This window comes from Populus euphratica, unplaced genomic scaffold (genome assembly GCF_000495115.2).
Source record: "Populus euphratica unplaced genomic scaffold, PopEup_1.0 scaffold652.1, whole genome shotgun sequence".
Classification (NCBI taxonomy): Eukaryota; Viridiplantae; Streptophyta; class Magnoliopsida; order Malpighiales; family Salicaceae; genus Populus; species Populus euphratica.
Window position 1 is genome coordinate 32419 of NW_011500525.1, and position 12452 is coordinate 44870.

Below are 12452 nucleotides of genomic sequence, written 5' to 3' on the forward strand. Positions count from 1 at the left end.
TGCAACTTTCTCTTTCTATGTGATCAATGATAGTGATCTTTTCTAAGTCTATATAGTGGAAGAGAAGCTTAGAGCCACTGGAGTCATCCTTGATGAAGTAGGATGAGACTGCCGTATGACAACCAACGAAGACACCTAAAACATAAGGTATAAGGCCCACAATATAAGCCCAGGTTTAGGCTGCCGCATGAAGACAAGTAGAGACACCTCAAACAAGGTGTGAGGGCCATGATATGAGCCTAACTATCAATCACCCCCTGATGACGGCTAGAGACACCTCAAATAGAAGGTGTGAGGGCCATGACATGAGCCCAAATTCATACTACCCTATGATAGGTAGAGATATCTCAAGAGAAAGTGTAAGGGCCATGATAGAAGCCCAATTACAAAACACCCCAGAGCCAATGTGATGGCTAGATATGAGTAGACATGTGTATGGATAGTCAATGGAGTGACTATGATGAGTATAGAGACAAATGCATGATTGACTTTCATGGATATTACCTCTATGTTAAAGATCAATGAGTTAGAAGACATTTACCTTAGACAATAAATGGATGACTTGTGGAGCATTAAGATGCGATTGCTAGGAATGAGCAGAAGGCATGCACAGGTTCCAGGAACAAGTTAACTCTTATTAAGGTGGTGAGCTCGGTAATGACATTATAATATTCAGAGTATAAAGACAGATATAGATCAACCTTTAATGGGTTGCCCCCATGGTTAAAGATGGAGAGCTACCTGGACTTTTAAGACTAATAGTGAGAGACTCACAGAGAAGTAAGACGTGGTTCCTCGGGTGAAACAGAGAGCAAACACAACTTCTGGATTAGTAGACTTTTAGAAGAGTGATGAACTTGATCATATTAAAATACTCAATGACCGTCGCAATTGGGAATATAAATTTCCGTTTAAGGGGGTGTTGTAAGCCTTGGTGTAATGCTTGAAAAATCATTCTAGACCAAGCATGGTTGATATGCTTGAAGGAGAATGTTATATGTCCTAGAGACAAGCATTAACACTCTTCTGATGAGATATGATAGATCATCTAGTTGAAATGATCTTTTGAAGTGAGCAAATGGTTGCTTGAGTGACTCTAGTGATTGAAAAGTTAGGTGAGTCCTTGTAAACTTGGCCAAAGATACTCTCGGAATGATAAGCTTAGAAGAGTTACAGGATGCAAGCTTGTACTAAAGAAGAAAAATGACAATTTCTCACATAAATGACAAAGAGGTGATTGTTAGGATTGTGCCATTAACGTATAACAACCATGAAAGAAGTATTTGTAACCTACTCTAAAAAGGAGGGATGCCATTGTCAAGAGGCTACAATAGTAGACGGATATTATCAAACAAGTTGCATCAATCATTGATAAAATGGTGCAACCCATGTGCTGCTACCATTTGTATCATAATTTATGGTTAAGTTGTCTTACCATTTATGTCTATAAATAAAGGTATAAGTTAGAGAGCAAAATAAAAGAGAGAGTGTGTATAGAGCCAAGAATATGAGGAATATAAAAGGGAGTAAGTTACTAAAGGCAGCAAGTAGTGACTGTCATTACAACACTGTAAAAAGAGAAAAGAGTGAGGTTGAGAGTTGAAAGAGTGGATGATTCGTTCTTCTCTATTGTTGTAAACTTTGTTCTCTCCCTTTATAATCAATGACTTTTCTCGTAAATGTTGATAATTTTTTGAATCATGTTAAATATTGTGTCAGTATGCTTAGCCTCTAATAAATAACTATCAGAATATCACCGGTCGGAATTCCCAATATTATGGCCTAATGATTTGCTTTTGAGAGAAAGATTCACTAGTTTACATGCATGCATGATTATTCATAATGGATTCAATTTTTTTATTGACTTTCTTTTTCTAGTAAGAAACTTCAAGACTTATATTGCATCGGAGCATGTTCAAAACTTATTTCTAAATAAGTATGTTAAAAAAAAAACCAAAGATTTTGTTTTTTTTCTTTTTATTCTTTTTATGTTCAACTTTATCATTTTCTAATTGATGATGATTACTTAAGGTTTTTATATTTGAGGATTCAAAGTTTTTTCAAATTTATTGTTTCTAGTCAAATAACTTGGGTTATAACTTTTAGAGATTAATATAAATTAACATTTTTTTAGTTATTTTTTATTTTTATAATTTAATATCAAAAAATCATTATTTTCTCAATTTTTACATCCAAAAACTAAAGCTCGTATTACTTGATTAAAAGAAAAATGTAAAAAATTGATATACCAACCGTGCAAATCCACTAAAAAAGAAAAACTTCGGGGCGTGCAGATAGTACAGATACGTAGTTGGTTCCTCCTGCCAACAACCCTTTACTACTAATTTAGTCATTTTGACAAAAATGTACATCCAAAATCTTAATGATTCTCAAGGCTAGCAATTTTCTTTTTAATTTTCCTGGGAAACAAAAAGACAGAAAAGGGCATTTTAGAACTTCAACTTGACTCCTCCTGAGATCAACCGCCCAAAAAAGCCTTCCACTCAAACGCAAGTCTTAACCATGGTTAACTCAGTGTTAGGTGAGTTTGACCAGTCTGGTTTGGTAGGCTAGGCGTTACACCTCCCTCCTCTCTTTTATTAATCCCCTCTCCTACACTTCCCTCTCAGGAAAACTCTCTACCACACTCTCTCTCTCTCTCTGTCTACCAACACCGCACCAACCACGCAACAAGCAAGAAACAAGAAGCAGAGAGAGAGAGATCTTATTCCTCCTTGAAGAAGAAAGAAGAAGAATTACTTGCTTTTTAAATTTTTGAAAAAACATGCAATCATCAAGCAGCTCGATGAAAGTGTCACCACTTGAACTCATGCAAGCCATAATCAGAGGCAAGGTGGACCCAGAAAATGTTTCATCGGAATCCGGTGGTTCTGCTGCTGAGATGGCAACTTTGATCCTTGAGAATCGTGAGTTTGTTATGATCTTAACTACTTCCATAGCGGTTTTGGTCGGCTACGTTGTCGTTTTGATTTGGAGAAGATCATCCGGCTATCAGAAACCTAAAGTCCCTGTCCCTCCTAAGCCGTTGATTGTTAAAGACCTCGAACCTGAAGTTGATGATGGCAAGAAAAAGGTCACCATCTTTTTCGGCACCCAAACTGGTACTGCTGAAGGATTTGCTAAGGTACAGATTAGTTTCCCATCATGCTATCAACGGCGTAGGGGTGTTTGGGATGTTGTCTATATATATATATATAGGCATAAAAAATCACTAGAAAACATTAATTTAGTGCATTTTTTTTTTTGTTTAAAACCACCTAAAATAAAATTATAAGCGTTCCCACACCCTCTCAGTCTATTCTCAATGAGCCACATCATCACCGTACACTTGGGAAGGTACACGTGTACGGTGAGAATTCAGCTTCAGGTTATGAGTAATTGACCTAAGCTTTTGTTTTGAATATATTATTGTTATTATTATAATTATAATTATAATTATTATTTATTTTTTGTCTTAGGCTCTAGCTGAGGAGGCAAGAGCTCGGTATGAGAAGGCTATATTTAAAACTGTTGATTTGGTATGTTTTTTTTATTAATTATTATCTAACCTGTTACTCAATTTTTGGTTTTTATTTTCCTAATCAGTGATTTTGATTTATAATTTTGATGGATGATAGGATGATTATGCGGAGGATGACGATGAATACGAAGAGAAATTGAAGAAAGAGTCTCTGGTTATTTTCTTCTTGGCCACGTGAGTAGCTTGGATATTTAGTCTTTTTATATTTACGTTTTTTCCCCTTTACTTATTTATTTCTGTCTTGTAGATATGGAGATGGCGAGCCTACAGATAACGCCGCGAGGTTTTATAAATGGTTTACAGATGTAAGGTTTCGATTGGATGTTTTGATCTGGTTTGGTATCAGAGCTGGATTTAATAGTGTTTTTGGTTTTATGATTTTGTGAATATAGGGCAATGAGAGGGGGGAATGGCTTAAGCAACTTCCATATGCTGTTTTTGGTCTTGGCAACAGGCAATACGAGCATTTTAACAAGGCGTGTAATGCGACTCTATTTATAATTTCTTTCACAATTAGCTGGTGGATTAATTTTTTTAGTTTGTTGTTTTTGCTTATTAATTTTTTATGCCTTTGTTTTTGGTTGAACAGATTGCCATAGTGGTGGATAAAATGCTTGGCAACCAGGGTATGCCTGCGTTTCTCTTTACAAACTTGTATATAAAGTTTTTTGCCTTTTGATGTTAGCTACCTTCCTTGCTCGGTTGAATAGAGTCCAGTAGGTTATCATGATGCATGCAAAGCTCTTGGTTTGAAAGGAACACTGTTGCTACAATTTAATTGTTTGGAAAGAAAAAAGATAGCTCAATCAGCTGCATTGTTAATAAAAGAATTGACATGGTTTTATGATTAATCAGAAGCCACAATGTGGTCCTTAATGTTGTTCCTCGGTGTATCAAATGGTTTTCAAGAGCTAAAATGTGCTCGTTGATATTGTTCATGCTGCATAGCTAATCAGTTCTCGTTGTTTTCTTTCCATAACTGGTTTTTTCTTTGCTTTTTTAGGTGGGAAGCAGCTTGTTCCAGTGGGTCTGGGTGATGATGATCAATGCATGGAAGATGACTTTGCCGCATGGTATTAAGAACTTGAATCAGTAATCTGCATGAACAGAAGGAACTTTCTTATATCGAGCGATCTTATTCTAACCTTCTTTTCTACTCTATTTTAGGCGAGAATTGTTGTGGCCTGAGTTGGACCAGTTGCTTCTTGATGGGGATGATCCAACTGGTGTTTCTACCCCTTATACTGCTGCCGTGGCAGAATATCGGGTTGTATTGCATGACCCTGAAGATGCACCATTAGAGGATGATAACTGGAGTAATGCGAATGGTCATGCTGTTTATGATGCTCAGCATCCATGCAGGTAACATAAAAATGTCCATCTTGCAGATTTTCTGGTGACAATTTTGTAGGTTATTTTGATCTAAAATGTATTCTGTTTACTGCTGAAGGGCTAATGTTGCTGTGAGGAGGGAGCTTCATACCCCTGCATCTGATCGTTCATGTACCCATTTGGAGTTCGACATATCCAGCACTGGACTTGCGTAAGTTGGTTGCAACAATTTTGTTGTTTTCACACTTGTTTTCCCTTGAAAATGGTATCCAAATGCATTTTCATGGGGAATAATTGTAAGAGAATATTGTGTACTGATTATGCATCACACAATTTATTCTTTTATTGCTCAGATATGGAACTGGTGATCATGTTGGCGTGTACTGTGAAAATCTAAGTGAAATTGTTGAGGAAGCACTGCAGTTGTTGGGTTTATCGCCAGATATTTACTTCACTATCCATACTGATAATGAGGATGGTACACCACTTAGTGGAAGTGCCTTGCCACCTCCATTCCCATCGTCCACCTTAAGAACAGCTTTAACTCGATATGCTGATCTTTTGAGTTCACCCAAAAAGGTTTAGCTGCTTTCTTAATTTGATGCATCATTGAGTTTTACATTTTATTTTATACAAGTTTTTGTCACATTTGAGTAACCTATTGTTGCAATGCATATGCTTTGCAGTCTGCTTTAATGGCTCTAGCAGCTCATGCAACTAATCCAACTGAAGCTGATCGACTACGACATCTTGCATCACCTGCTGGAAAGGTTGTAAATCTACCAAAAATACTTCCGTTACCACAGTAGTGACTTTTAGTATGTAGTTTTAAGTGGATTTAACTTTAACTTGCATTCGAACAGGATGAATATGCACAATGGATAGTTGCAAATCAGAGAAGCCTCCTGGAAGTCATGGCTGAATTTCCATCAGCCAAACCCCCACTTGGAGTCTTCTTTGCTTCAGTTGCCCCGCGATTGCTGCCCAGATACTATTCTATTTCATCATCTCCAAGGTGAATTTTTTTTTTTTTTACACCTTCTGGAACAAGTTTCTAATTAATCTCTTAGTTTCCTGATGGAAGATGGCAAGGGATTCATATCATGTGTCATCTAACCTAAATTCTTTTAGCTTGCTCATTTTCCTGAATGAGAAGCTCTAGTTGGTGGCAAACAAAATTATGTTGTACAGATCAATGACATAATATTGAGGAGAACAAAGAATTGAATTTTGTAACTAGGAGATCTTTCAGAGGAACTATGATTGGAGTCTGAATATTCATATTTGCATGGCACAAAGAAACTTCTACATATTTGAGGATTACTTGGGAGGAACTTCAAAGTTAGAATTGCACCTCTTTGGTTTATCATTGTCTTTCCATGATTTCTTGTTTTTCTGTTCTTTGGAATCTTATGTGTATAATATGTGAAATTATGCTCTGCAGCATGGCACCTTCAAGGATTCATGTTACATGTGCACTGGTTCTTGAGAAAACACCAGCAGGTCGTATTCACAAAGGAGTGTGCTCAACTTGGATGAAGGTACATTTTCTAAATTTTTTGTTTGTTGTTTATACCACAGGGCGTAGCTCAAAGATTGAATTGTGTGGTAAGCATATCATGTGTCTTAAATTATCACAGGGGTTGAAATCAAGTGATCCATGTTACAATGCTAGATATTAGGGTTGGCCCACCCAAACCCTTGCATGTGTACTGAAGTTTCTATATCCAATGTTTGCGATTGGATGTTTCCTCTCAGTGAATATATACATTTTATAGCTTTAATAGAATAATTTTACACACCAAGTTTGTAAGGCTCATTCTTATTTTATTCCTTCCACAGAATGCTGTGCCTTTAGAGAAAAGCCATGATTGCAGCTGGGCACCTATTTTTGTTAGACAATCAAACTTCAAACTTCCAGCCGATACTAAAGTTCCCATCATTATGATTGGCCCTGGAACTGGTTTAGCTCCTTTCAGGGGTTTCCTTCAGGTTTGGACTTGCAAGCCTGGTTCAGTTGTCTTTTTTCTAGCAACCCTTCTTATCACTTTGAAGTATCTAATCTGATCATCTGTATTTTTGTGTTCTCCTTTTCAGGAAAGATTAGCCCAGAAAGAAGCAGGAGCAGAACTGGGATCCGCTGTATTATTCTTTGGTTGCAGGAACCGTCAAATGGTAGGTTATGTTCCTATCAGCTCTCAAATGCTCTGTGGTTGGTGCAGGGGTTTGCTCCGTGGTTGCTGTAGGGGTGTTTCTACCCTTGTTTTTCAAAACGTTTATTTAACTCGCATAATCTTTGCAGGATTTTATCTATGAAGATGAGCTCAACAATTTCGTTGAAAGTGGTGCACTTTCTGAACTATTTGTTGCCTTCTCACGTGAGGGACCTACCAAGGAATATGTGCAGCATAAGATGATGCAGAAGGTACTTGTTTCTGTTTCACCAACCACCCTTGATGGCGAAGTTGAGATGCAGCGATTTCATTTCCTTACTTTCTATTTTCTTTTTTTGACTAAAGCGTTGAGCATATGTTTTCTCTGGATCAGGCTTCTGATATCTGGAACATGATTTCTCAAGGAGGATATTTATATGTTTGTGGTGATGCCAAAGGCATGGCTAAAGATGTCCATAGAACTCTCCACGCTATCGTGCAAGAGCAGGTAAAAAATAATGTCCAGTTATTGGGAGTTTCTTTTTGAGGTTAGGAGTCGCTAAAACGAGGCAAAAAAGAAACTCCCAACAGAACTCACCCCCACAGACAGATGTCCATAGCTGCTGCTTTGTGATTGAGATTTTTTCCATGTTGGCATTGCCTTGTCTTGCTCGTGGACAAATATCATACACAGGATCCTCCCTTTAGTTCCTTGTATGGCTAGAATCCACATCATAATATAAACCCGTCCCTTTTTCTGGAGTCAGAAAGCACCATAACACCCTTCACCAATTTTACCGGTGTAATTTTTCCGCTCGTGTTATATTTTGCTCACTGTTTAGGAAATAATCTGTAGCTGGGTTTCAAATCAACTTCTCTCCCCATCGCATTAACCTTGTGTGTACTTGGTTGTGGATCCAGGGATCTCTTGACAACTCCAAGACAGAGAGCTTTGTGAAAGGTCTGCAAATGAATGGCAGGTATCTGCGTGATGTATGGTAATGAGCCGTTAATGCAGGCAAAGAGAAAGCGGAGGGTAATGCAAAAGTCAACTCCGTTGAAGCCTTGCAGGGATTGAAGGGATTTTCAAGAGGGAGGCAACTTGTGATGCATGCCTTCGTGTTCCCTGTAAGGGTCGTCATTGAACGTACTACCACTATAGCAATTGTTATTCTTTCCTCTCGTATCCTATTAAGGAATTTTTTTTGCCCATGTAATTTATGTATACGTAATGTAATAATTAATTAAGAGTAGCCCTAGTGCATGACTTGAATTATCCTTTCTTGAGCCAGCAAAACGGTTCAAATGACAGACAAATATTCTTCTTGTTCGTGCAAGTGTTTGTATGAATGGAGGTTCCAGGTTTGAAGTTCTCTACGATGAATTTCTGGATGCGCCTTTTAATGTTCTTGAATTCTCTCTCTCAAGATTCTGAGGCAACAATGTATGAGAGTAAAATAGGTTGCTACATGTCCTAGCCAACTCCTCCTAGCTGTCTCTCTGACAAAAATTCAAGGTGGCCGGTATTCGGATGGCGGACTGGAAAAATAACAAAGCGGTGGAAATGCTAGAAAGGAGATTATAAAGCAGGGCTGATGGCCCGGACGAGCCAACCAACACCGATAAATTTGGCTCAACTTTGAATGAGGTAATTGGACGTGAGCCGGTCAAGATTTCATGGAATGGTATCCATGACTGTTGACTTAGGTAAGAAGAGATTCAGGTCTGGTTTTGGGTCTAGAGTCGAGTCCAGGCTAACATAATCAATGAACCACTTTTGACCCTGATGTAACCAGGAGCAAGTCTTTCATGAACCCTTGCAAGCAAAAATACATGTTATTGGTGGGGACAATTTCAGTCCACCAAAGTAAGTATTGACCAATGTAGGCAGGGACTCTGGATGAATCCAGGGCCCTTCACTATTAAAAAAAAAACTGTGGGCCCACAGCTCTCTCTCTCTCTCTCTCTCTCTTTAATTAATTAAATGAAAGTGGGCTCACATGGTTGTTGAGAAGAAGGGCAACCCTATGAATTTTGGCCGGCAAATAATTAATATCCAACAATAGTTATGTAGCCTTTTTTAAAAAACAAGCAAAATATCAATTATAAATAAATAAATAATAAAATATTTTTTTTTAAAAAAACAATGTTGAATGTTGCATGAGATGAAAATGATTAGAAAAATTGCAATTATAAAAAAAATAAAGTTTTGAGCCTACATGGGCCAACTCCGTCACCCTAACATGTAAGTTCATGAAACTAGGATAATCTCATAGTAAAATAAAAATAAAAAAATCACAAAATCTAATTTTTTTAAAGGATAAAATAATAAAATTACAAAACAAAAATCAATTAGAAAAAAATATACAAAATAAAAATTAAAAGAATCAGAACCATATTTGATATAAAAATTAAATTAAATAACATCTCAGGTATGAAATCAAACAAAAAAATACTAACTAAAAAAATAAGAACAAAATTTGATATAAAATCAAATCAAATTAAATTTGTAGGGCTAAAATTAAAAAACAAAATAACAACTTAATTTATAGGGATAAAATTAAAAAAAATTAATAAAAAAATCTCAAACAAAAAAAAATAATCATAAGAATAAAACTATAATTGAAATGATAATAAAAAGGGAGGATGCTCTTATGTTTTTTTATCGATACGCATCTTGAGACCATGAGAGAGAAAAGGGAGGGAAAGAAAAGACCTGATCTCGCTGCCAAACAGTCCAGAATCATCACACATACTAGCCCAATAAAAGGGTGCCACTCACCGAATGTGGTGTTCTCCCAAGATTTATATATATATTTTTTTAATTTTAGCAAAGTAACCCTTATTCACATTGTGTTTAACGCAAAAATTAGGATAAAAGATGACACAACCTATAAAATTTCAGACGTGAGAGTACGAAAATAATTATACTTAATATTAAAAATGAATTTACAAAACAATTCTTCCATGGCAGCCTAAACAATTTTGGCCATGAGGGTTTGACAGTAATTATATTGAGCGACCAAGTACAAAATAACCAGAAAAACCATTCAGTGCAGCCTATTTTTCGCCTTTCTTTTAAGGGTATTACAGTATTTGCACTATTCATTTTTGTTTAAAAAGGCTGACTAATAAAAACCAACAACGACGGCTTGATCCCTATGAAAAGACGATACCACCCCTCAATCCAAGGATATGTTTTTATGAGTGGAGGAATAAAATAGTTATTTCACAGTAGCGAGTCACCATGATCTATACCGATAATTACAATGAAATGTCAACCTCCTTCAGAGTTTGAATGGCAGCTGGGGTTATGCCAACCCCCTCCATATAGATACAAGACTAAACTGAAAGCTTTTCCAAATTAGGGTTCTCATGCCCCCTAGCCTAGCTGTGAAGGAAAACGATGCATCAAATTTGATGTTTGGAGTCAGTGGGGAGGTTTGTTCTTTCTAATTATTAGATAACGATCTTCACTCTCTTTCTTTAAAATGAACCAAGACAAGCCGCCCGGGACTGTCCTTTTGTAGTCAAGTTTCTTTCGCCATAAACACTGGATTTTCTGTATGAACTACAGACAGAAACAAGGGTTCTAGATTTTTCCAAGAGCAGTTTGAAACTACTTTTACAAAATCAACTATCACACAGATTGTCACACACACATAGTAGTTTTTAGTTACTATCTTAGAATAAGAAAGATGAAAAGAAAAGAAATATATCTCTCTGCTTCTTTTGTATTTGTTGAGACACTAACAAAACACAACGCAATGATGTAACCCAGAAATTCATGGCTGCAAATCTGCCGGGCGAAGTTTGACCTGGGGCACCGAGGGAAACACACGTTACGTTAAAAACCCGAACATAAAGTTGATAATTAGCAGTATCTAGTAGCAAAAGAGGACAAATTGGTGGTCAGTGCACTATGTTGTGAGCCACAAAGCTTGAAAAGAAACAAACCAAACTGCTTGGTATCCGACTACCTGGACCACAAGAAAATGGTCCTCCTATGCGAGGGAAACAAAAAGAAATGGAGATTGTACCGCGTGAAATCACATCAATATCATTATCATTTACATGAAAAGGAATCACCACTTGCAATTACAAGAGACATAAATTGGCAACTTCGTGTCCTTTCTTAGAAGAAATTGAAGTTTCTAGACTTCAAAGGAGTGGGGACAACTCAATATATTAAGACAAAAGCATCGGATAAAAGCAAAGTATCTAAACAGAATCAGAAAAACACCTTGTGAATATAATAAACGGGAATGGAATCAGGGATGTTGGCGCACGATAATTTGATCTTGAAAAGAGGAAAGACACCAAAAGATAGCAAAGACGACACTCGGACATATCGGGGGGGAAGAACAACTCTCAAAAGAGAACAAACAAGACACAAACTTGAGAAAAAAGACTCTAACTTAAATCACTAATCCGTCACTTCAACTTTTAACATGAATAATTTCCTTTATTCAAGATACTTGCACGTTTAGTTGTAATTTTATAGCAATAGAAAGAATACAATGGGGTATTTCTACTGTTTATCTTTCACTGCTGATGTGCCTACTCAACTTTTTCTTTGTGGTTTTGATGGTAGTGTGATGGAATGTTGTTTTAATATGGATTCCAGGCCCGAAAGATGCAACAGCGGGGTTGGCAGCCGCGGAGGTTTGCAAAGGATAAAGTAAGTGATGCATACCGTTATATATGATGGCGGGTATTGCAAAGGATAAAGGAAGTGAAAGATCACAGTAGAAAAAAGAAGCGCTTCAAACAATGGCAAACTACTTTCTTTTTCTCCTGCCCGTTAACCAGATATAAAAGAATTGCTTCAATTGACGACCTACTCTCTTCTTCCATCTTCCATTCTCACCCTTCCGACCAGAAAGGATAAAGTTCAATAATGAACTCATCATAATTTGGTAACTTCAAGCAGTCATACATAATTGTTATTAACTATATACGACATGCATTGATGATTAGACTGTGATAATATATTGACAGGGTGTTGGTGGAATACCAAACTAAAAATATTATTTGCGGTTGTGCAATGAAAGATAGCTCAAATCATTAAAAAATTTAGCTTTAACTTATATATTTTGTTTAATTTATATAAATTTTTAGTTGAGATTTATTTATTTAGCTTTATTTGTTAGATTTAATTTAATTATTGTTGGGTATTTTATTTTGTCGACTATCAGCCCAATCACTTGTTTTAGTTAAGGTTTTAATATTTATATCCGAATTTTCTAAATGTTAGGGATTTTTTGATGATTAATGAAAATATTGTAAACTTTACATATTTTCAATCTTTTCTTTTCTTTTCTTTAGCTTTCTTTTTTTTTTCTAAAGCTTTTTTCTTTTCTTGCTTTAATTCTTATTATTTATTATTCTAAATCAAATTTGATACCAGAGCTAGGGTTTTAATT

The 12452-nt window shown here is 36.4% G+C and overlaps 1 protein-coding gene across 1 annotated transcript; it reads left to right on the plus strand.

Annotated features, from left to right (window-relative positions):
* The first annotated feature begins 2607 nt into the window (after positions 1–2607).
* Positions 2608–8403, plus strand: LOC105115200 (NADPH--cytochrome P450 reductase-like). The gene is made up of 18 exons (XM_011012029.1): positions 2608–3145; positions 3480–3539; positions 3639–3715; positions 3789–3846; positions 3934–4017; positions 4131–4167; positions 4545–4614; positions 4709–4903; positions 4992–5084; positions 5227–5452; positions 5560–5643; positions 5737–5888; positions 6318–6414; positions 6716–6865; positions 6971–7048; positions 7176–7298; positions 7421–7534; positions 7948–8403. Exons 1-18 carry the CDS (start codon positions 2786–2788, stop codon positions 8026–8028), a joined length of 2139 nt encoding a protein of 712 aa, XP_011010331.1. The 5' UTR covers positions 2608–2785; the 3' UTR covers positions 8029–8403.
* The last annotated feature ends 4049 nt before the right edge of the window (positions 8404–12452 follow it).

Excerpts from the sequence above, each read along its gene's own strand:
- LOC105115200 (XM_011012029.1), top strand. The coding sequence starts at position 2,786 with ATGCAATCATCAAGCAGCTCGATGAAAGTGTCACCACTTGAACTCATG. Across the intron at positions 5,085-5,226 it reads ATATCCAGCACTGGACTTGC|ATATGGAACTGGTGATCATG; the intron begins GTAAGTTGGTTG and ends TTTATTGCTCAG. Across the intron at positions 6,415-6,715 it reads TGTGCTCAACTTGGATGAAG|AATGCTGTGCCTTTAGAGAA; the intron begins GTACATTTTCTA and ends TTCCTTCCACAG.